At 41.3% G+C, this 24,034-nt stretch overlaps 1 protein-coding gene across 4 annotated transcripts in view; it reads right to left on the bottom strand.

The window, feature by feature from the left end:
• Positions 1-24,034, bottom strand: part of GALNT17 (polypeptide N-acetylgalactosaminyltransferase 17) — a 285,432-nt gene that overhangs the window by 200,085 nt on the left and 61,313 nt on the right. For all 4 annotated transcript variants that reach the window (XM_039508488.1, XM_039508489.1, XM_039508490.1 and 1 more), the window contains exon 2: positions 12,261-12,444. In XM_039508488.1, the coding sequence (XP_039364422.1) occupies positions 12,261-12,444 (184 nt within the window). The remainder of the gene's footprint in view (positions 1-12,260; positions 12,445-24,034) is intronic.

The raw sequence follows: 24,034 nt of genomic DNA, 5'->3' as shown, positions 1-24,034 counted from the left end.
TATTAATGACTGGAAAAAATACAGTCACTGAATTTTATGAATTGAAAGTAAATGAACAAGCACAATTTTAAGAAAAGTAAAACTAAATATCACAACGTATACGTTCATTTATTTTCACAATTATAGTTTAGTTGTATTTGTTTATTATAATATAGTAACTTCTGGTCATGGACCAGATTCAGCAAAGCGTATCAACATGTGATTAACTTCAAGCACATGACTAATCCTATCCCTATTCAGCACTGCATTGAAGCACTTAATTTAACTGAATCAGGTCCTCTGTTAGTAAATGTTCTATAGTATGTTTTGTAAAAATAACATTTGTTTTGATAAACTGAGACTTCGTGGCACCATTCTGCTATGAAATGTTTAAGAAGTAAGAAACATTGGTTGTTGTTGTCAGTAACTAGTACTCATCAGAAAATTGACCATTAGTGATATCTACTGTGCATAAGATATCTGTATATCTGTGTTTGTATATATATTTTTAAGTAAATGAAAATTCATGTCTTCCCAAAACTTTTCAAAGTTATTACTCATGCTGCACATCATGACCACACACAATTTCATCACGGACATGGAAACAGAACCCAGAGGTTCTTATTCCAAAAGCCGTCGTCTACCAACTAAGCTAAAGGAGACCTTCCAGCACTTGTTAGCAGTGGAGGACTTAAGACCCATAGTTAAAGGAATTCTGATTCCATCCTGTAGCTGGCAGCAATGCACATACAGATTTGCCAAATACAGTATCTTTGGACACATATGTATAAAATTCTGGTTGAAAAATAATGGTACAAGCTGGACAATGAACTCCCAATTTCAAACAAAAAGGCTCATTTTATTTTTACCTGCTCTCTATCCATTGCTATATTCAGATTTTAAAACTAAGGATTTGTTTTTATCTACAAGGTGTTATAAAGCCCCAAATAAAAACCTCTAGTTATGTGATGATCTTTAAATTTTATTCACTTTAAATGGGGTTATATACAAGTTCAAATAATCAGGTCTCAGAACGCCGAACATTAATGTATATAGCCCGAAGTTACAAATGAAAAACAGGTAGTACCAACACCAATTACAAGTGTCAAATTTTTTCAAGAGTTTGTGTGCACATATTGTTCAAACAGGAATTATTGAAAATCTAGTAACTTTCTCCACATGCACACACATTTGGATACATTTAAGAACAAAGATAAAATACTGCTACTTATTTAATATAAAGATTGTATTAGCATCAGTGCTGCAGAGCCAACATGGTAACCTAAGAGAAAGCTGCATGCTTCTGTGCCCTGTGCATAATCAACAAAAGAAGCCGCTAAATTCTAACTGTGGCATCTTTATTTAAGAGGCAGATAGAACACATTTTGATTTTCAGATTTCTGGTTGCATTTGCATGTGAAAATGAGGGCATTATTTGCTGGTGATGATGCATGAGAAGGAAAGAACCCATACTGGTTTTCAGATCTCAAGTTGAGTTTGTGAGACTAGCATTTGGTAAGGAGCAAATCTGCTCTGGCAATCACAGAGAACGGAAAAATATGGAAAACCTTCAGTGTTTAAGTCAGCATTCAGAGTCTAAGTAAGGGTCACAGACTCAGCTGGTGTAAATAGGCATATGGCACCACTGAAATCAATAGACCCACCCCAATTTACACCAGCAAAGGATCTGCACTGAAGTCTGTAATATGTGGCCCTCCTTATATGCATCACCAGAGTTCTAAAAGAATACATTGGGGAGCAGCAAATATCCCTCTACTGCAGGGATTCTCAAACTTTTGTACTGGTGACCCCTGTCACACAGCAAGCCTCTGAGTGCAAGCCCCCCCCTTATCAACTTAAAACACTTTTAAATATATTTAACACCATTCTAAATGCTGGAGGCAAAGCAGGGTTTGGGGTGGAGGCTGACAGCTCATGATCCCCTCATGTAATAGCCTCGCGATACCCTGAGGGGTCCCGACCCCCAGTTTGAGAACCCCTGCTCTACTCACACAACTCTGATATTTCCAGTAGCAATCTGCATTTGGATAACATTAATGTATAGTTGCTAATGCCCAACCTGCTCCTTTTCTGCCAAAGCTTTGTATTTGATTCCACCGTTTGTCCCCAAGAAATGCCTTGAAGTGAGATCAGCTGTGAAATATTTGGAAGAAGTACATGCAAAAGCTGAAACAGTTTGATCTTAGGGTGACCTTTCCAATGTTCCCTCCATTGTCTATGTTAAGTTCATAGCATATCCACAGGATGGTTAGATAAGAACATAAAATACTCTTTCTGGAAGGTTACGACATGACACTACTTTATTGCTTAGAACCCATAACCTTAACATGCACAAACAAAAATCGAGAGAAAAAACAAGTCTTCTCTGTAAGGAAGTGATGCACAACTCACCACAACTTGCTCTTGGCTGGCTCTTTGCAGACTGGCTGCTGAAAACCCAGTTCACACACTTCCCTACAGAACCCCCCGTAGCCTGTAATCGGGACCAGAATAGCCATTACGCGTAATGTAATAGCTTGTAATTTTAACACAGTTTTCAATAAATCAGAGTCTACCTCAGTGCTGTTGGAGGGGGTGAGGGGAGCTATAAACTTGGCTCTTCTATTTACTTTGCTCTGACTGAGTGTATGATGCTTGAAAATGCAGAGGTCCTGTTTTGCACAGCTCCAGATGAAAATTAAATGGGCTTTTACATCCTGTAAATGCTGTAGTGTCTTCTCCCTGATTAGGCTTTCCTGCACTCCTTGCAAAAAAATTTTTTTATTGCATTTGACTGTAGGAGAAAAATTACTGTGCCTTGCAATGCTTTTGCTTGCTACTATATGCATGTAGAGTAGCACAAAACCTTCATAAGAGTTATCAGAATGCAATGCGAGAACGAGATAGAGGTCAAGAGAGTTCTTTCTATTGTTCATTGCAAACAACAAAGATTGCAGTGAAAAGGCCTTGAAGCTCCATTCCCTGGCAAATGTCATTCTTGCAATTTTGAATGAAGTAAAGGTAAAAAATATGTGCTCTCGTCCCCCTCAGCCTCATCTCATGAACGCTAGCTAAACACAAGGAGCTGTGACACATGGGCAGGACTTGATTAAGTGTAACCCACACACCTCCTGCGTGTGGTGCTCCATCCCATCTAGTGGTACCGAGACCGATTAATAAGTCTGCTACAGCCTTAGCTAAGGGCCATAGTAGAAGTTCATGCATTTAGCTCCAGAGGTCCCAGGTTTGATCCAGCCTGGGGTCAGTTGATGTTTCATAAGTACTTGACACAATGCCGCAAATATACAAGTGAAGAAACATTCCATCCATTAACCAAATTAAAGAAATTACTAAGAGAAGAATGCGCCTGCCCGCTACACCAGATCTATACCTAATGCAGGTTTAAAACCAAATTCACCAGAACTAAATTGCCCACAGGAACCTGTGTTCTTGCAGCTGTAACAGGCAAAAGTACTTCGCCAACAATCTCTTGGAGCCTGTATACCTCTGACTTTAAAGAGAAATAAGATACCTGGACACATAAGGATTTTGACAGGGAGAGGAAAAAAAAGCTTATAGCCCAAAAGGTGAGCCTCAAATTCCATTTACCAGAGTCCAATGTACCTAATTCCCAGTTACATCCTGGTATGAGCCAGAAACCACCAAAATGCTGGAGGGTGTTCCTGCACTGAAGCACTTACAAATCCTGTGGAGGTCTTCAGATTCATTCATTTTAGTCATCAGTACAATACTACGTTGGCCTGATGCTCCCACCCCAAGCCAAAACACACCTCGAGGAATATATTCCTCAGGATACCCAAAGTGTGTTTTCTTTACTAAGACTCATCCTTGTGTCAGCCTAAAACCCCACAGCAAGGAAACAGAAGTGTCTCTTTTTCTCCTTAACTGAACTTAAACATCTCAACCAGCTCTTAGGAATACTAGGATTCTATCCTGGGACAGTTTAAGTGCTGTCCCATTGTATGTCTTAGATTCTGTGGAAGCAGGTTCCAGAGATTTAAAAGGCCCTGTCTCCAGCACACACAACAGGGCTCACAGTTTCTGGGTTCCTGGGCAGTGCAGATGTCAAGGCACGTTGAGGTCTCATAGTTGTGAATGTCAGAGGTATTCCAGGGCCATGGAGGACTTGAACCTGTCAAGATATAGCTAACGCTTAGTTAAATTAATGCCTATCAATAGTTTGCATTAACAACTGCATGATAATTAAACAGGCTGAAATTTCATTAGTTTAAAATTTTCTACAATATTTTTTCATTGAAAATTTGATTTTTGAGCAAAACCTTGTTGAAAACATTGGTGGTTTCAACCAGCTACAGAGCCAGTTGAAATTTTTCAAGAATCAAAAATTGCTGATGGAATTTTGAAGAAACAAAAACAAAAAATGACACATTTTTTAAATGCCCAGGAAAAATTATATTTACTTTTTTTTAAAAACCAGCTCATCATAATGTTTTGAAATCAGTTGCCATGGAATCTGGTTTTCAATCCTACCTATTTCGGCCAGATCCAAACCTGATTTTATTTTCTGACGATCAGTCAGACAATGAATACTGTGTAACAGGGTGGCTTGCCTGGGTCGAGCAAACCCTGATTACTAAGGAGGCACACCCCAAAAGAGATCAGAGGCTGCTAGGAAAGAGTAGGTTCCAGCCAGTTCTAGGAGTTGGGACTGAGACTACAGGCGGGAAAGGCTTGGGAGGAGCCCTGCTAAGAGGGTAAGTACACAGACTTGAGGAGACTTTATTTTGTAAGAAAAAAGAGAGCAAGACACCACAGGAATAAGAAAAGATTCTAGCCCGGTAGAGCTGAGAGTGGCCTGCCAAGGCAGGGAAGAGTTCAACTGGGAGAGAAGAGTTTTGTTTTCTGTTCTGTGTCAATAAATGAGACCTGGGGAGAAGGATAAAAAGCCTGTGTGGTGTTTATTTAAGGAGCCCCTCGAAGGGGGAAATGGAGGCGAGGGGTTGCTTGAGAACGGCAACGCATTCACACACTGGTATACCGAGCACACAGAACCAATCTTGGAACATCTGCATTCAAGTTGCAGCTAGAGCAAAAACACCTACTGCAACATGCTTCACCTTCACCAGGATGCCAGTTTGAAGAAAAAAGCTTCCCTTAACCTCTTAAACTCTCTGTGCCTTCTTCCATCTTCCACTCGGAGAAATGCCTGGAGCCCAAGAGCTGCAGCAAAGCCCACAGGAATAAAAGCGTATGACGTCAAATGATGGCAAAGAGCCCATTATTCACAGACTATCAGGAAAGGCAGCTACAGAAATGAACTGTGTTGGTGACTCAGAATCAGGGGGAGAACTGAGGGTAATGGCTGTGACTCAAACCATGAACCCGTTACTCAGAATGATTAAAATAATTAGTGCCACTGATATGTCATTGGACATTTCTTAGAAAATAACTGTGGATGATGCTCCACTTCTCCTGCTCATTCCATTCTACTCCATACAAGCTCCAACAGCTGCATATGGGAAAAGACACAAGTCTATCTGTGCCATGCCTTACCTATCTCCTGCAAGGACCACATGGCAGCTCACCAGTGGAGCAGAGTGTTCCATTAAAGAGGAAATACTCAGAATAATTAAAAAAAAACAAGCTATATGCTTTTTTCTCCTTCCTTACCTATGGATTTTTTCCCTTCACTTTAACATATTCTGTTGGCTTTAACAGTGTCATCGTGCTAACAACAGATGTTCGGAGACTCTATACAGCAGGAGTACTTCACCCTCACCCAACTTGTCACAGTTCTGGGCAGATACAACACTTGTGGGTATTGTTTTTCTTAAATCTAGTCTTAATTCCCATGCCAAAATACCACTGAACCAGAATTAATTAGGATTCAAAAAGGTATTAGACATTTATCTAGATAATGAGAACTCCACATAGTTATATTAGGTGGGATAAAAAAATATATAAATTAGGGATATAAACCCATATGGTTTAGGGCACTCACTAACAGCAGTGAGGAAGAAATACACCCGATGGGCAGATGGTTTCACAACTGTCCATTGTATGGTTTCTTGAACCTTTCTCTGAAGCATCTGCTGCTGGCCACTTTCAGAGACAAGATACTGGTCTACATGGGCCATTGGTCTGATCCAGTCTAGCAATTCCTACTTTCCAGTAAATTTAGGAGGGTGTTGTGTTCTCTTAAATCAGAGTGTTCATGCATCACAGCATCACTGCTTAAAGCAGAAGTGCACAAATTTAGCATCACAATGCATCACAGTGGCAATCCACCAGGAGCCCCAGGGCTACATCTTATTTGCATTTATCAGCAATAAAACCTGCAAACAATCAGCTTTTTCCTTCAGCACCAGTTACATGCAAGAACATATAATGAGAGTGTAAACCTGGCCTGCATTTCAGGGCATTGTGGGTCACATGGAGCCTCTGGGTAGCACTTTGAACACTTCTGAGCTAATGGAAAAGACTCTTTTCCAGATAGAATATGAGGCTAGAAGCCAATCTCATCTTAGGTCAAAGGTGTAAATGAGTTGAATGGCCTTATCCAAGACTCACTTGTGTGTAATGCAAAACCATGTTTGCTGTTACTTGATGTACCAATCCACACCAGCATCAGAATTTGAACCTCAGCTCTAAAATACAGACTCTCCGGACCACTCAGGCCTAAGGCCCCATTAGCTGACAGAAGTAGTAGGCTGTTATCCTCTATGTGGATGTAATTTACACTTCATAATAGCATGCTTTATTGACATGACCAGCAGCTTTTGCTCAGTAGGTGACTGGGATCAGAAGAATCAGTGTTGCAAAAGATCAGGATTGAAGGTTCACAACCAGAGCTATCTTGAGGATGTTTGCATGGCATCAAAGCCAGTTTTATACCTGACGTGATCCATTACTGTTATTACCCTCCCTTCAGAGAGGGATCCAGACTGAAACCCGGAATCCAAACTCTTAAAACCGAGGACAGTTCAGCTCTGGAGCTGAGCTACTTTTATTCCGGAGAAAGCCATGCACTCCTTTTTTATCTTTTTCTCAAAAGAACAAAAGGAAGAACAAGTGCCATTGAGTAGCACAAATTGCTACCTATGAATAGTTTGAGTCTGTGGGCATTATAATTGCCAAGTAGTCTCCAGTAGAGCCAAGTATGTTTTTGCAGTTATATTTAAAATTAATACTTGCTTTATAATGCTTATCAGCCAGGGCTTTTTAAAACAGTTTTCCTTACTAATGCCGCAATTTTAAATCCATTTAGGCTAATTTCCTTCAACTTGAATCTATTTTAATCAGAGACCAGGACACTTGACTTAAATGGTTTTTATAAAACTCTTCATAAAAATCTGCAATAAAAGAGCATTAGGAAAATAGAGAACAAATCTTGGAATAAGAAGGGAAGAGAGGAAATGAAAATTTCCAAATCCTCTAGCAAAGTCATAACTACTCCCCAACCAGACAAAACGCCCACCTACAATGCCAGGATACTCAATCCCCGAAGAACCAAGTGCAAAAATATACTACGGAATGCTTCACAGAGACAAACAAAATTACTGTACCCCACAATGCCCCATATCAACCCTCTCCCAAAATATTATCTGAGTCCCACAATCATATACGGTATGTAACAAATGCAAAAACTCAGTGGGAGGGAAATACAAAATAACACACACCAGATGTGACTGTTTCTGCAGAAGAATAAACTGGAGTTGTGATAAGCTAAAAATGTCAATGAATTCACCACCACCACCACCCCCGCCCAACATCTCAAAGAACATTAATTCCCAAACTCAACTCACAAATTAACTGTAGCTGTGCTAGAGGTAAGAATTCTGGATGGGAAAGTTTGTGTAAGGAGCTCATATTCAGGTGTTAGAGAAGGCTCCTCTCCAAGGGGTTTTCAGTGTAGTAGGATTTGTAATCAGGTAGCTAGAGATGCAAACCCTTTGATGTGCATCTGCAGTTCATTTTGCTGATGCAAATATGCAAGTGCAAATTGTGCCTTTACAAAGGGAGATTTTGGCTTCAGTCCCTTTGAAAAATCACCTAAATATTTCTGTTTTCATTGTTCTGGGGGACTTGGAAACCATTGGTGGCTACCTGAAACTTATCCAGCATGCAGGCAAGTAAAGGACTTCAGCTTGCCATGACATTAAGTCCTTAACCCGTTCCCAGCATGCCGTATGTATTTAACCGTATCTCCTTTTCGCATGATTATCAGTGGTCTACAGATTCCAAGTAATATCTTTGTCACTAGCCTAATGACATGGAATGTGGATATATATCTTTTGTGTCTTAATCTTTCTAGACACATTTTATCGGAGCCTTCACTGACATCACAGACAAACTGACGCTTTCCAATTTCAGAGAACATTCTGTAAGACATATCTAAAATTAAGTTTAATAAAAATAAGCTCCAGTAATGTCTGTTCCCAGACTCTTAACGAAATGATTGGCATCTCATTTGTCTACCCTTCTCTATGTGCTTAGCAGGTAAATGTAATATCTCATCATTATAATCTTAAACTTTATCTGGAAAAAAGAGTACATCACCATTCAGAGACATTTGGAGCCTCCATTTAAAAGCATCTGTGCTGAAGTAGCATTCCCCCATGAGCTAATTGTGCTCTAATATAGAATCATAGAAATGTAGGACTGGAATGGACCTCAATAGGTCATCCAGGCCAGTTCCCTGCACTGAGGCAGAACTAAGTATTATCTCGACCATCCCTGACACGTGTTTGTTTAACTTGTTCTTAAAAACCTCCAATTCGTTCCAGTGCTCAACTACCCTGACAGTTAGGAAGTTTTTCTTGGTGTCTAACCTAAATCTATTTTGCTGCAATTTAAGCCTATTACTTGTCCTGTCCTCAGGGGTTAAGTAGAACTATTTAGCACCCTCTTCTTTATAATAACCTTTTACATATTTGAAGACTTATGTCCCCCCTCAGTCTTCTCCAGACTAAACAAACCCATTTTTATTTCAATCTTTTCTCATGTCATATTTTCTAGACCTTTAATCATTGGTCTCCTCTGGATTTTCTCTAACTTGTCCACATCTTGCCCAAAGTGTGGTGCCCAGAACTGGACATGGTACTCCAGTTGAGGCCTTACCAGTCCTGAGTAGAGTGGAAGAATTACTTCTTGTGCCTTGCTTACAAGACTCCTGCTAATACATCCCATCCTGACTACAGAGTCTAAACCTGAAAATAAAATAAATAATATTTGGATCCACCTAACCTGCAAAGATCGCTCTTTTGACCCCTACATTAGGCATTTCCTCATATCTCCCTTCTGTTACAACTGTGTGGTTGAACAACTAGCATGGAGTTGTTGAGGGAGGCAGCTGACAGCAGATGCAAAGCCAAATGGCAGTGTTACAAGTTAAGTGTCTGGTGACCATCTTAACAGGAACATAAGTACATAGGACTGGAAGGGACCTCCTGGGTCATCAAATCCAGTCCCCTGCTGTCACAGGCAACCCCATCAGATTATTATTATTTATTTGTATTATTGCAGCACCGAGGAAGGAGTCCCTATCATGGACCAGGACGCCACTGTGGTAGGCTCTGTTCAAATACAGAACAAAGAGTCAGTAATCCCATTCATAAACTTAATGTGCAGTACAGCACCACCTTGGGTTCAATTCTTGGGACTAAATTCTCATTCCCTGGGCTAGCGTGCTTGGGGAATGCAGCAAAGGCAGACTGCTCATCTATCCATTTGGTGATGGGAGAGAAGGGCCTCTCTTCCCCACAACAGCAAATCCTCTGGGCGGATTAAAGCACAGTGCAGACTGGCACTGCAGGGATGCCCATCAGACCGACTCAGCTAGAAGGCTAGTGAGGCATAGTGCAGGAGCAATAGTTTATTCCTAGCACTCTAGCAGGACTAAGGAGCTGGCAGGGAAAGGAAATAGAAGCTCTTTGCCCAATTCTAAAGAGCAACAGACATCTGTGAAAAGCTGTGTCTGATACCATAGTGGGCAGGGCTCTGCTGCCTGGAGTGGATCTTGGCCTCTCCTATCATTACCACCCACAATTTTACAAGCAATATATTAAGTTGTGTCCTGGTAAACGGTCTCTTGGGTTTAATCCCAACCAATTAAATTGTTCACTATTGAACAACACTGTCTAGTGACTGAGTTAAGGAGGAAGGGAGAAAGCATCAACTGAGATCATGGATCATTCTACAAATACACTAAAAGCAAGAGGAAGACCAAGGATAGGGTAGGCCCGTTACAAATTGAGGTGTGTTGGGGGGAATAACAGAAAATGTGGAAATGGCAGAGGTGCTTAATGACGTCTTTGTTTCGGTTTTCACCAAGAAGATTGGTGGTGATTGGATGTCTAACATAGTGAATGCCAGTGAAAATGAGGTAGGTTGTTGAAGAAGCTAAAACAGGGAAAGAAGTAGTTAAAAATTACTTGGACAAATTAGATGTCTTCAAGTCACCAGGGCCTGATGAAATGCATCCTAGAATACTGAAGGAGCTGACTTAGGAGATATCTGAGCCATTATCGATTATCTTTGAAAAGTCTCAAAAGACCAGGGAGATTCCAGAAGACTGGAAAAGTGCAACTATAGTGCCCGGGAAATAAAGGGGAAATAAGGACAACCCAGGGAATTACAGACCAGTCAGCTTAACTTCTGTACCCAGAAAGATAATGGAGCAAATAATTAAGCGATCAATTTGCAAACATCTAGAAGATAATAAGGTGGTAAGTAACAGTCAGCATGGATTTGTCAAAAACAAATCATGTCAAACCAACCTGATCGCTTTCTTTGACAGGGTAACAAGCCTTGGGGATAGGGAGGAAGCGGTAGACGTGGTATATCTTGACTTTACTAAAACTTTTGATACTGTCTCACGTGACCTTCTCATAAACAAACTAGGAAAATGCAACCTAGATGGAGCTACTATAAGGTGGGTGCAAAACTGGCTGGAAAACCATTCCCAGAGAGTAGTTATCAATGGTTCCCAGTCAGGCTGGAAGGGCACAACAAGTGGGGTCCTGCAGGCAGGGCCGGCTTTAAGCCGATTCCCCCGATTCCCTGGAATCGGGTGCCGCGCCTTAGGCATCTTTTAAATTCTGTTTGTTTGTTTTTTTTACTCACTCGGTGGCGGTGGTGGGGGGCGGGTCCTTCGGAGCCGCAGAAGACCTGGAGAGGACCCCCGCTGCTGAAGTGCCACCGAAGCCCCGGATCACCACCGGCTGTTCAAATCAGGCCCCGCCGTTCATAAACTCAGCCCTGCCCGCAGGGATCAGTTCTGGGTCTGGTTCTGGTTCTGGTTCTGTTAAATATCTTCATCAATGAGTTAGATAATGGTATAGAGAGTACATTTATCAAGTTTGCAGATAATGCCAAGCTGACAGGGGTTGCAAATTCTTTGGAGGATAGGATTAAAATTCAAAATGATCTGGACAAACTGCAGAAATGGTCTGAAGTAAATAGGATGAAATTCAATAAGGACAAATGCAAAGTATTCCACTTAGGAAGGAACATACATAATGGGAAATGACTGCCGAGGAAGGAGTACTGCGAAAAGGGAGTTGGGAGTCATAGTGGATCACAAGCTAAATATGAGTCAACAATGTAACACTGTTACAAAAAAAGTAAAGATCCTTCTGGGATGCATTAGCAGGAGCATTGTAAGCAAGACAGGAGAAGTAATTCTTCCACTCTACTCTGCGCTGATTAGGCCTCAACTGGAGTATTGTGTTCAGTCCTGGGTTCCACATGTCAGGAAGGGTGTGGACAAATTGGAGAAAGTCCAGAGAAGAGCAACAAAAACGATTAAAGGTCTAGAAAACATGAGCTATGAGGGAAGATTGAAAAAATTGGGTGTGTTTAGTCTGGAAAAGAGAAGACTGAGAGGGGACATGATAACAGTTTTCAAGTATGTAAAAGGTTGTTACAAGGAGGAGGGAGAAAAATTGTTTTTCTTAACCTCTGAGGATAGGACAAGAAGCAATGGGCTTAAACTACAGCAAGGGAGGTTTAGGCTGGACATTAGGAAAAACTTCCTAACTGTCAGAGTGGTTAAGCCCTGGAATAAATTGCCTATGGAAGTTGTGGAATCTCCATCATTGGAGATTTTTAAGAGCAAACACCTGTCAGGAATGGTCTAGATAATACTTAGTCCTGCCTTGAGTGCAGGGGACTGGACTAGATGACCTCTCGAGGTCCATTCCAGTCCTATCATTCTATGATTCTGTGGAGGAAACCAACACTGCTGGCTTATTGTTCACACCAGTGGTTCTGAGATATTGATAATAAAAGATACTTACTTGGTTGGACGATAATCCGGTATGGAACGATCCAGTGAAATTTTCTCACTGAGGTAGGAATTATAGCCATATTTCTCGTGTGGCCCCTTAGCTTTCTCTTCCTCCGCCGGGGAGAGGGTAGCAGGAAGCCCACCTTTACCACGCCCACCGTAGCCTTCAATGAGACCAAGGGACTTAGACAAACCTTGTGAAAGAAAAAAAAGATAATTGTTGTAGAGTGCTTATATATCAAATCACCACCGCCGCCCTTCCATGGGGCGGTAGGTAGATGCTTTTCCTAGTAGCTGCAGCCAAATAGTTACACATTTCTCCCGGCAATACAGACCACCAAATCAGATGAAGGGTACTTTAATTAAAGACTAAAGTTAGATATTCAGAGTCTGTCATACTCATTTTCACAACCCCATTTGTTTGGAGAGATCGTACATTTTCACAAAGGATATACTGTTACGTGTCTGTCTGTTTGTATATCTACTATTTTAGTGTCCATCACCATTGCATGTACAGTACATGCTTCCCAACCGTGCAGGAAGGGGAGTTGAGAAATTCATCATCTGCCCTGATATACCCCATCAGTTAACCAAAATGCAGTCCTGGAAAAATGTTCCCCATCAGTAGCCAAGACGATGATGCCTCCTGGAGAACTGTACATACTGCAAACTCTATTCAGTTGTTAGGGAAGTTATGGTTATTTATACCTACTTCCCTTTCTCAGTAGGGTAATTACATATAAGGTTAGATGTCCCCAGGAGGAGAATGAGCTGAACACAGAATAAGAATAGAAACAAGTTGGGTAACTGCCAAGTGAATAAATTTTTTACTAAGTATGAACAGTGAATAGCATACAAATGTTGCTGATTTAAAAACAATTTTCCCTCCTAGCTTTCTTAAAGTGCAACAACATTCTTAGGTCTTTATCAAAAGGATTTATTCATTCATATCTGTGTAGCTGTAGGAATTAAACAAGGTTCAAGAACGAATCAAGGAAAATAATAATAATAATGCTAGGGGAGGCTGTGGGAAGCCAAGTTAAGCCTTGCTTCACTAGTGATATATAGTGCCTGACATTTTAACATTTTTTCACTAGTGGAGATTCAGGCCTTTCTCTTTGGCAGATGCTAAGAAGTTTGATGGATGATTTTTTTTTAAACCTTGATATTTCCTTCTTCATTTTTATTTCCGAGAGCCCTGATTCGCAAAGCAAGGCTCTCCATCACCCTGCTAATGCTTAAGACAAGAGAAGATGGTCTTGCAACTGAAGCACAGTAGTCAGAATTCAGAGATCAGAGTTCTACTCCCAAATTTGCCATGGACATCATGTATAACCTTGGGCAGATGACTTAGCCTCTTTATGCCTTTGCTTCCTCCTTTTCAAGATAGGGATTTTAAATACTTCTCTAACTCAAAGGGTTGTTGCCAGGCTTAACGAAAATCATTTGTGAGCATAAATCACCGTGAAATCCTCTGACAGGAGGTGTTGTTATTATCACAGCTTCTGACAAGGGATCTCTATCTTGCCAACTCTCCAGATTTTATCATGAATCTCATGATATTTAAGGGCTGGAGCCATGCAAGTATGTGAAAATCTCAAAAAACAGAAAGCAAAATGAAAAATTGATTATTTAAAAAAAACAACCCTCATGATTTTTAAGCTTCTTGAGATTTTTGGGGGCTGACTCATAATACCCAGGGTCAGCAATACTACAGAACCAGAATACTACCTGGACCATATTCTGATCTCACTAACACCAGTGAAAATTCAGAGTAATTCCCCGATGGATAGATTTACTCCAGATTTGGACCCATAATTTTAATTCATTCTTCTTTACCCTGTTCATGAAATATCTTTACCAAGAAAACTCTGTCATGAGTGAAATTACCCTACTCTCTACCAGCGCTATTTCTTGGCTGGTAAGAATATAGCACAGAGTTATGAAATATTCCCACAACGTCTTGCATGCAGTCACATTTTATTATAGGTGCCTTAAGCGCCTGCCAGTTAGCTTTTAAAGCTCTGACCCCTTAACCTTCCTGGGTTTTATTTATTTACTTACTTAATTTACAACTGTGCTCCTCCCTTACAACATTTACCATTTTTTTAAAATAGGTTTCAGGAGCACTTAATAGAATTATAAGCTCTCCATGCAAAAGTGCTGAGCTAATGGGTTTTTTCTTCCTCTTTGGAGACCCCTTAGATGACCCTGAGGCTACATGTTGACAGGGTTTAGAGCCTTATCTACATTAGGGTTGTTTTTTTTTTAAGCAAAAGCTCCCTAGAGCTGCTAGCTCCAGAATAATTCACTAGTATGGAATGGTTGTCAGAATTTTTAATACCCTGTTTCACCAAGCTCAGAGCAGGTCTAAATGACATGGTGGTAAAAATCTCGGCAGCCACAGGAGGTGTCCACCATCACTAACAGTGGTGTGGTGGATCTGTATCAGCACTAGCAATAGTGGAGCATCTTTGCTAAAGAACCCTCGTGTAGTCAAGGTTCTGTGTCATGTGAACATGCAGCCTCACTGTCAACGGAGGAAGCGCCACTGAGTAAATAGCAAGAACTGACCTCCAACTCATCATCTTTGAATGAAAAAGATCATGTCATTAACTATTTTATTTTGAGATTAGTCATGATAGAAAGACACACAAGTGTTGATTCATATCGACCAACTAAATAGTCACTGAAGCTAATTTCCAGATATACATCTTTCTGCGATACTCCTCCATCGGCTCATGGTGTTACAGCGAAAGCTGATAAACCGACATCAAACCATTTAAACAGTGAAATAAATTAAATACGTAATTCAATCATTCTGCACACAGTAGCCAAGGGATCTGCAATGAGCAAATATCCTCTTTCGGTGCTGTCCTGTCTGGTATATCAAAGGCACCTAAAGGGGTAGTCACAAAAAATGAAAATCCCCTGGTGTGATGTGACAACTAGGGTCTATGCATTGTACTCAGGGATGGTCTCATGCCACCTCCCCCAGCTTAGGCTGTCAGAAATGTTCATCAATGCAGCTAAAGCATCACTTTGCTTTAAAAAGCGACAGTCCTGTGGCTCCTTATAGACTAACAGATGTATTGGAGCATGAGCTTTCGTGGGTGAATACCCACTTTGTCAGACCAATACATCTGTTAGTCTATAAGGTGCCACAGGACTCTTTGTAGCTTTTTACAGATCCAGACTAACATGGCTACCCCTCTGATACTTTGTTCTAAGGTGCTTGGAACTGAGGATCAAGAAATGTTTGGTGAGGATGTTAACAGCCCAAGTCCAACAGGAAAATGAAAGCGACAACATTTGTTTCCAACTGGTTGAAAAGCTCTCTCCAAAGAAATGAGATTGAAGAGAAACAGTCAGATAGGGACCCTGATCCAGCAAATCACTTAAGCCTTTTTTCATTTTATTTTATTTAGGTAAAAAGGACTCCTCCCCATGTGCTTTAGGCACCCTTGAGGTAACTTAAAAATACAGCTTAAGTGCAGCAGTACAATTTCAGCTAACAACTCCACTGAAACCAAATAACTTAAAAACTCAAATCCTCCTCAAACAATTCACCAAGCTTATAATTCTTCCTCCCAACCACTTCATTTTCAAATGCCTGGGAAAAGAGATGAGTTTTACAAACATGACTTTCACATACCATTTCAGTTGTGCCTCATTGTTTGCTTGTGCTCCCCCCGCCTATTATTTGTTGTTGTTTGTCATGTTGTTCTTCGATTATAAACTGTCTGGGGGCAAGAACTATCATTTTGTTCTGTGTTTTGTACAGCACCTAGCACAGCAGGGTTCTGGTTTGTGACAGGAAATTCTAGGTGTTACTGCAACACAAAGAAATAATAATAGTGTGCAGAAGATCGTCAGATTTGGGCTATTTTGGACCATAGGGAGAGTTATTTCCAAAGATACAAGGCCATCAAAGAGAACACTCTGCCAGCACCCTCCTCTCATTTATACCAATGGGACTGCGGCTTCCGCACCACTGCTGATATCCGCTCTGATAGTATGGCCCATACAACATGTTTGTAGCTTTAAGCAAGAGTGGTACCATTGAGTTCAATGGGACTAGTTGCATGCTTAAAGTAAAATGTGCTTAAGGCCTTTATAGACAGTAAATATATTTTTAATTCTCTGTTTGTCTTTTGCTGCTTCTAGGGACCCTATGTCTGGGTCTCAAAGAATGAGTGATTTCCCCTACCAGGTCCATGCTGCTGACAGAGAATGAATCATTAGATGCTTCTGGTGATTTAGAAGCAGGGAAGAGTGAATTGATTCTGATAAAAATAGAACAGACATGAACCTTTCCCAACATGCAAACCAAATCTTTATTATTCTGGCCAGGCACAGAAACATAACTGCCAAACTGTTGCCAGAAAGGTGCTTTTTTGCTTTGGTTCCATCCTGTCTAGAAGTGATAAACAGGGGCGGCTCCAGGCCCCAGCACGCCTGCGGGAGGTCCACCGGAGCCGTGGGACCAGCGGACCCTTCACAGGCACGTCTGCGGGAGGTCCACTGGAGCCGTGGGACCGGCGACCGGCACAGCGCCCCCCGCGGCGTGCTGCCGTGCTTGGGGCAGCGAAATGGCTAGAGCCGCCCCTGGTGATAAACACCATTAATCTCATCAAAAAAGCCTGACATTAGGTGAGTCTCTGCACAATTTTACAAACTCAAGAGATTCAGATAGTTTGGATAAAGGTCAGGTATTGATCTGGACTGGATCTCTGAACATTTCTGAGCTACACCCATCATTAAATTACATTCTCCCAAACAACACCTCAGAAAGGGTATTTTACTGAAAGTCTCCGAGATTTATTTGAATTTTGGGGCAAAGGAGCATGCAGCTGCAATAAGTAAGAGTCTATTCCTACAACGCTAAATATCTGAGTCACTCCTGCTGAAAGCCAGAAATCCAATTCTCCAAGGACTCACAAAGTGTTGGTTTTCTTCATGATGGTATAAAAATTTAATTTCTATAGCAAAATTATTCCTACACTAACACCGTTACAGTAACTATAGTCTTCTTCTCTTAACCTAGCTAACGAGACAGTAGCTTTCTCAGATGATAAAATACAATATAACGTGATACACAATCTTCATTTACAAAGCACCCAATCAAAGAGAGAGTCCATGCACAGTGCCACCGGGAAAACATTTTGCTATACTTCAGCACAACTGAAAGCAAACATTAATTTAGCTTGTATAAATATTTAGGGAGTAAACTTCCTTCATTTAGAAGTACAGGGAGTTTGCAATAGAAAGGGCCTAAGGATGCAAATGATCATTTACTGACAAAGATTGTCCCAAGCCATAATCGTTGGATCCAAATTAAGAACTGAGTTTCTCTAAAAGGTCAGGACTGTTGGAATTCACTTCAGACAGTTCTAGAGCTCAGGACCAGCTGAAAAGTTTGGAACAGTTCCAAACTTCTCCAAAGTCAGACTGTTAGCACCCAGGATTTTTGTTCATACCCTGGTCTCATTATTAGCAGAATAAAAGCAGGATTTAGCAACAGAAAGCAACTCAGAGTTGGAAGACCTAAGAGACCTGGCTGGAAAAGAGAACACGAGAAGAGCTGCAGCCATGACCTGCAGCTAAGATCTCAATGGGTCTCATAAACTAAGCAGGGAGACTAGACAATACTTTGATGGGAGACCATCAAGGAAACCCCAAGACACTGTATGAAGTGGTGCTGGTAATTTAATTACAACCCTCTTCTTTCCAAGCTTGTACTGAAACAATTGCCTCCAGCAGGTAATGTGCTTCTGCAGGTGCCATCTTTCAAATGCACGGTAGAAACGTCACACTGATCACTTCTGGTCATTAAAGATGCATGTTTCTTTTTTTTTTCCCCAAGAAGACAGTTGTCCCAGCCAAATTTTGAATAAATTACATACTGCCACCCTAAAATTTCCATATAGTTTCAAATGGATATAGTATTCCTTTGCTCTTCCTAATTTCTTGTGTACCATTGCTGGGTGATTGAATAGCTGTTATATTCCATTCCAAAGTGCCTAGATACCAGTGGTGATTCTTGTAGATGGTCTATAGTTTGTAAAGCTCAGTGGGATGACATACGCTGTAATAAGTCATATTAAATCAGAAGGTACAAGATACATGATTTGAAAGAAAGGATCTACATTTTACAGTGCATGCACTGATATTCTGAGGCCACTGACAAGTAATGGAGTGACCCATACTGTATGATCAGATGACTGTCTGTTCCAGGCACCTAGATACTGTGTTTGGATCCGTATGATTCAGAAAGTGCATTTGCAGGAAGGTCAAGAGAAAGAACATATTTCAGCAATCCAACCTATTTATAGTGACTGTATTAACCTGGCAATATTACTTAAGTGCTATTCATTTAAAAAAAAAAAAGCTGATCAAGTGGTGGCATGAAATGCTCAACTGAAAGGAAACTGAGCATCAAAAACACAGCCAAGAACTGTATGGATTTTGCTGACATAAAACGCAAGGCATCCAAATGCAGACCGAGGAAGTTCACCGTAGTCAGCCTCTGCTTAAGACCAATCCGCAGATATTCATTCTTAGTAGGATATAGGCACAACCAATTTTCCCCCTCTTCTACAGGAATGAATTTATATCAGCTGTCTAAGCCGGTCTAACAAACTACCATACATGGACTGGCGTCAAAAGGGGGGAAAATAGTTATATCTATGTTGATAGTAGGAAAAATCTACACCACACTGCCTCATATTAAAAACTGAAAGCAATAACAACATATAGAAATTAAATACGGGTGCCAGTGTTGCACTGTCATTTCTAACGGCACAAAATTGCCTTCAGGGTCAGTAAATCCAACTTTTTGAAACAACTGCATGTTAATGCCCGACAGAAACATATCTACCTGATTCATGTGAAGCTGTCCAGATTTGCCTACAACTCGTAGACTTCCTCTAGTATAAGTACTGGGATAGATCCTTAGAAGATATCAATTGGCACAGCTCCATTTAGTTGAGGTTCTGGCCAGCTACATTCATTATTTTGCTCTCTCTAACTTTTTCCTATCTGCCTTGCTCCTGAGCTCTGTTTGTTCTTTGTAAGCAATTTTGGCCAGGGACTCCATCTTGCGTTGTGCATAGAGCTGGTTGAAAAATTTCCACTGAATGTTTTTCCATCAGAAAATAATGATTAGTCCAAACTGAAAGATTCTATGGGATTATGTCAACTTTGATGAAATTTTATTTAGGAAAAAAATGGAAATGAATCATTTTGATAAGGTCAAACAGTTCCGTTTCAATCCTATTTGTTTTGACCTTTTCAGAATGGTATGTTTTGATTTTCTTTTTCAAAATGACTTTATTTTGCAATTTATTTTTATTATTGCATTATTTTGTATTTTTACTTTATTAATTTATATTTTATTAGTTTATATTTATTATTTCTTATTTTATATGTCTTTTTATATTTTAATGTTTATGTTTTCTGTCACAAAATAATTACAAATAAAATGATATAAAATATAATAATAAATGGTGTGACTCACCCAAAATGAAATGTTTTCAAAAATGGTGTGTCTTGGGAAATTTTGAAATTCAATGTTTCATTCCAAGTCGGAATAATTTTTTTCCCCTGAAATGGCAGAAATTCCAGTGAATCGTGGTTCCCAGAGAGCTCTAGTCATTTGTTTGTACAGTGTAAAGAACAGTGGATGGCTGATCTATGATTGGGGTCCCCAGACATTACCATAATACAAATAATAATTCTATTCACAGTTGTTGCTGTTGAGAGATGTAACATGCACCTTTCGCAACCCTTCCCTTCTAGCCTACTCTTCAGCATGTGAAAGAGTTATCAGGACAATGCTCCCAAACCCTGCCAGCTCAGACACCGAGTAAATGTATTGGATCTGGATGGAATACAGTCTGCTTGGCAGGCTGGATCCAGAGGGCAGAAGGTGACTCCAAGAGTCTGTCCTGCAGAGGTCGGAGAGCAAGAATCAAGGAAAACATTAGGACAGGCATGAGGAATGGGAAGGTTACTGAGAGGGTGGGTGAGAAGATGTTGGAAGAAAGGTCAAAGCTGAGGAGGGATAATTATTGGCGATCCAGGTCCCATCTAGTTTTGATGCACTATCTACCTGTCAATGCATTTCATCACTTCTCGGACACTTGGCTGGGCTGCGCATATTGTTTTCCCAAGGTTTCTCACTCTATTTATTGTGCAGTTTAACTTGGCTGATTCGTAAGTGTCACAATTTGTTTCTTCCATGGCAAACAGCAAGAAATGCCTACAAAGCCCTTTGTTCTAGTTTCTTTCTCATAGGGCTGGACAGCTCTTAATAATGGCTGGTTTGGTCTGTTTCACACTCTTCTCTGAAATATAAATCTGTTGGCTATTTGTTGAGGCTCCAAGATGCGGGAGGGAGGCGGGGGAAGGAAAGCCCAACATAAGCAACTGCAACTGTGAATGATCCACTAGCCTTGCTGTCTTGTCGGGATAAATTTTCAGCACAGAGAGTTAGACCCCATGGCTTCCATTAACACTGATTGAAACAGTGAGGTTAAACTGCCATGCTAAAGATTTCTCCCGCAAAGCCTCTGGAACGAGATATATTTTATTATATACTATCTAAAATGTTATACACAGAGATTGTTTTTAATTATATTTTATTTAGTATAACTAATTTAATATAATCAAATGTATAACATTATAGTATTGTATATTACAGACAATGTAACTAGTCTGATAACACCGAGATACAAGTTGGGTGCTTTAGAGTTCAAAAAGAAAGACAAGGCTCTTGCCCCATTGCAGCCTACAGTTTTCCACCCCTATTTAGCAAACATGTACAACCAGTAACTATAGGCACATGACCAGTTCCAGCAATGTCCTAGATCCGCTCACATACTTGAATGTTGGCACCTAATCTTGATGAGTGGAGTTAACAAGCAGTAGCAGCTAGAGATAGAGAAGGCCATGAAGTTAAAGTGAGGAAGGCCATGGGTTAAAGTATGTGGTTACCATGTTCAGGCATGTGCATATCTGGGCATTCATGTGTAAAGGTTTCTCTAATGCAGGGGTGGGCAAACTATGGCCCGCAGGCCGGATCCGGCCCACGAGCTGTTTTAAGCCAGTCCGTGGGCTCCCACTGGAGAGCGAGGTCCGGGGCTTGTCCCGCTCCGGTGCTCCACCCGGGGTGCTGGGTCGGGGGCCGCACCACGTGGCTCAGCCCCGCTCTGATGCTCCAGCCAGGTAACCGGGGCGGGGACCGCGCCACGCGGTTCTCGGAAGCTGCGGCATGGCCCCGCTCTGGGGCACAGGGTCAGGGGCTGCACCATGAGGCTCCCAGAAGCAGCCACATGGCCCCGCTCTGAGGGTAGGGGACCGCTCCACACGTAGGAGCCGGAGAAGGGACATGCCGCTGCTTCCAGGAGTCGCTTGAGGTAAGCGCAGCTCAGAGCCTGCACCCCTGAGCCTCTCCCCATGTCCCAACCTCCTGCCCTGATCCCCCTCCAGCTCTCCAAACCCCTCGATCCCAGCACAGAACACCCTCCTGCAACCCAAACCTCTCATCCCTAGCCGCACCCCAGAACCTGCACCCCTGCCCCAGCCCTGATCCCCCTCCCACCCGCCGAACCCCTTGGTCCCAGCCCAGAGCACCCTCCTACACCCCAAACTCCTCATCCGCCACCCCACCCCAGAACCTGTACCCCCAACCAGAGCCCTCACCCCCTCCCGCACCCCAATTTGTGAGCATTCATGGCCCGCCATACCATTTCTATTCCCTGATGTGGCCCTTGGGACAAAAAGTTTGCCAACCCCTGATCTAATGTAATAATCACAGGCTAGATTCTGACTCAGGCTAAGTACCTCTGCAAGGAACTAAGACCCACCTTACACCCATATTGAGCCACCTGCAATTAAGGTCTAGGAGTAAGCATGACAACTTGCTTGCTTACTGCCTCCCCAGAAGAGATGGGTGGGGATTACATTACATTTTCACCCTCTCCAAAGCCCCTTTACAATACCAGAATGGTGTAAAGGGACCTTAGTGTGATGTCGAAGGGGAATTGAGAGTTATTTTGGGGAAGCTGTATGGCCTGTGTTCTATAGGAGGTCAGACAAGATGATTACAATGGCCCCTTTTGGCCTCGGAATCTATGACATAGAAAAAAAATCAGGCTAACAGTTTTTGATTTTTTTTATGAAGTTCTGTCCAAGTGGTTAACAGAAATTATTCTGCATATTTTCCTCCCACAGAATCTATTATTTTTAGGTCAAATTTTCTCAGGAGAAGTTATTTATTTAAAAAATCCACATAGTTCAGAGAAAGTGTGTGTGGGGGGGGGCTATTTATTTTGTCTGCAAATGAGCCAATTACGGGGGAGGGGGGAATAATCACCTCACATATTACATGGGCATTTATTTTTAATCTGGCGAGAAAGGAAACGCCACGTTTTAGTGCATGCATTATACAAACCAAAATCCAACTCCCCCATTCCCTTTGTTATGTGAATGGGCACACATGATACATTCTTGTTCACACCAAGCCAAGCTCTATTTCCATAACAGAGCCTTTGATAACCACAAAAAGAAAAAGTGCAGAGAACTCCACAAAGTCCACTGAAGTTCTCACCATGCAGATCTAATTTAGCTACAAAGATCTTAAGATGAATTGAATTTTACAATGGGAATCAGCATAGATTTCCACTTGAAGTGGCTGCACAAGGCTAACAGAGCCATGCTCCATATCATCCCTCCCAGGTCTACAGTTCAACACTTCTCATGAAAATGCTCTTTAAAGTACTGGTTACTTTGGACTCAGTCTCCCCCACAATGGCCAGTCTGAAAAGTAATAAGAGCCTCTCAATACAAATATGTAATTGTTATGCAAATTTCTCTGCAGAAAGAGAAACTTTGGGTCAATATATGTATTTTCTGCAACCACTACATGCTTTTTCCTGCTAATTATCCCTTACTGAGCTATGGACTTGCTACTTTTTAAGGTCAAGAAAATCTATTTTACAGGGTTTTGCTCAGTACATTTAATCTTTTATATAGGCTTTTCTCTGGCTGTGCTTGGACAACATTCTCACTTGGAGTCTTAACAATTCATTGGTGGCTCACCAATGGTTCACCGAATTTGGTCCATTCGGATACGCAGGGCACCCTAGAGAGTATTTTTGCTCTTTCAACTTCTTCTTATTTGTTTGTGCTTGCAAGTAGGTCAAAAGGGTGACATGGCAAGACTTGTAATATCTGAGGGCACTTATAAGAGATGCAATTCAGTGACAGGAGAGGAAGATTTTGTACTGATTCCTCTTCCCCTTAGCTCCCTTCCTCTCACACACACAGTGTGAAATGCATACTTACCATATAGGATTCAAAATGCATATTATTAATGAATCAAGATGTTGTATGTAATAAAAAAATACTAGTAATGAAACAGTACCTGGGTATATGCATATCAGCGCCCCTTGTAGGGCGAATCATAACCGCTTATCTGGATCCTAATCTTTATACTGCTTACTGTGAAGGTAGAGTGTCATATAGCTCGAGTACGAGGAGCCAGAGTTTTGGAGTCAATGAGACTACTCACATGTTTAAAGTTAAGCATGTGTATATGTGCTTTGCAAGATAGCGGTTTTGAAGCAAGAGGTTCAGCATTTGTCCTCTACTGTCAACACAAAATTATGGATGGTCAGACTGCACAACAGAATGATAATATGGAATTCCTAGAAGGCCACAGACTTGTGTCTGATAAAAGGCTCTAAATGCTTTAAGACATAATTAATGTTCAAGGAACCC

Source organism: Mauremys reevesii, linkage group 20 (assembly GCF_016161935.1).
Source record: "Mauremys reevesii isolate NIE-2019 linkage group 20, ASM1616193v1, whole genome shotgun sequence".
NCBI lineage: Eukaryota > Metazoa > Chordata > Testudines > Geoemydidae > Mauremys > Mauremys reevesii.
This window is presented reverse-complemented; position numbering and strand designations above follow the sequence as displayed.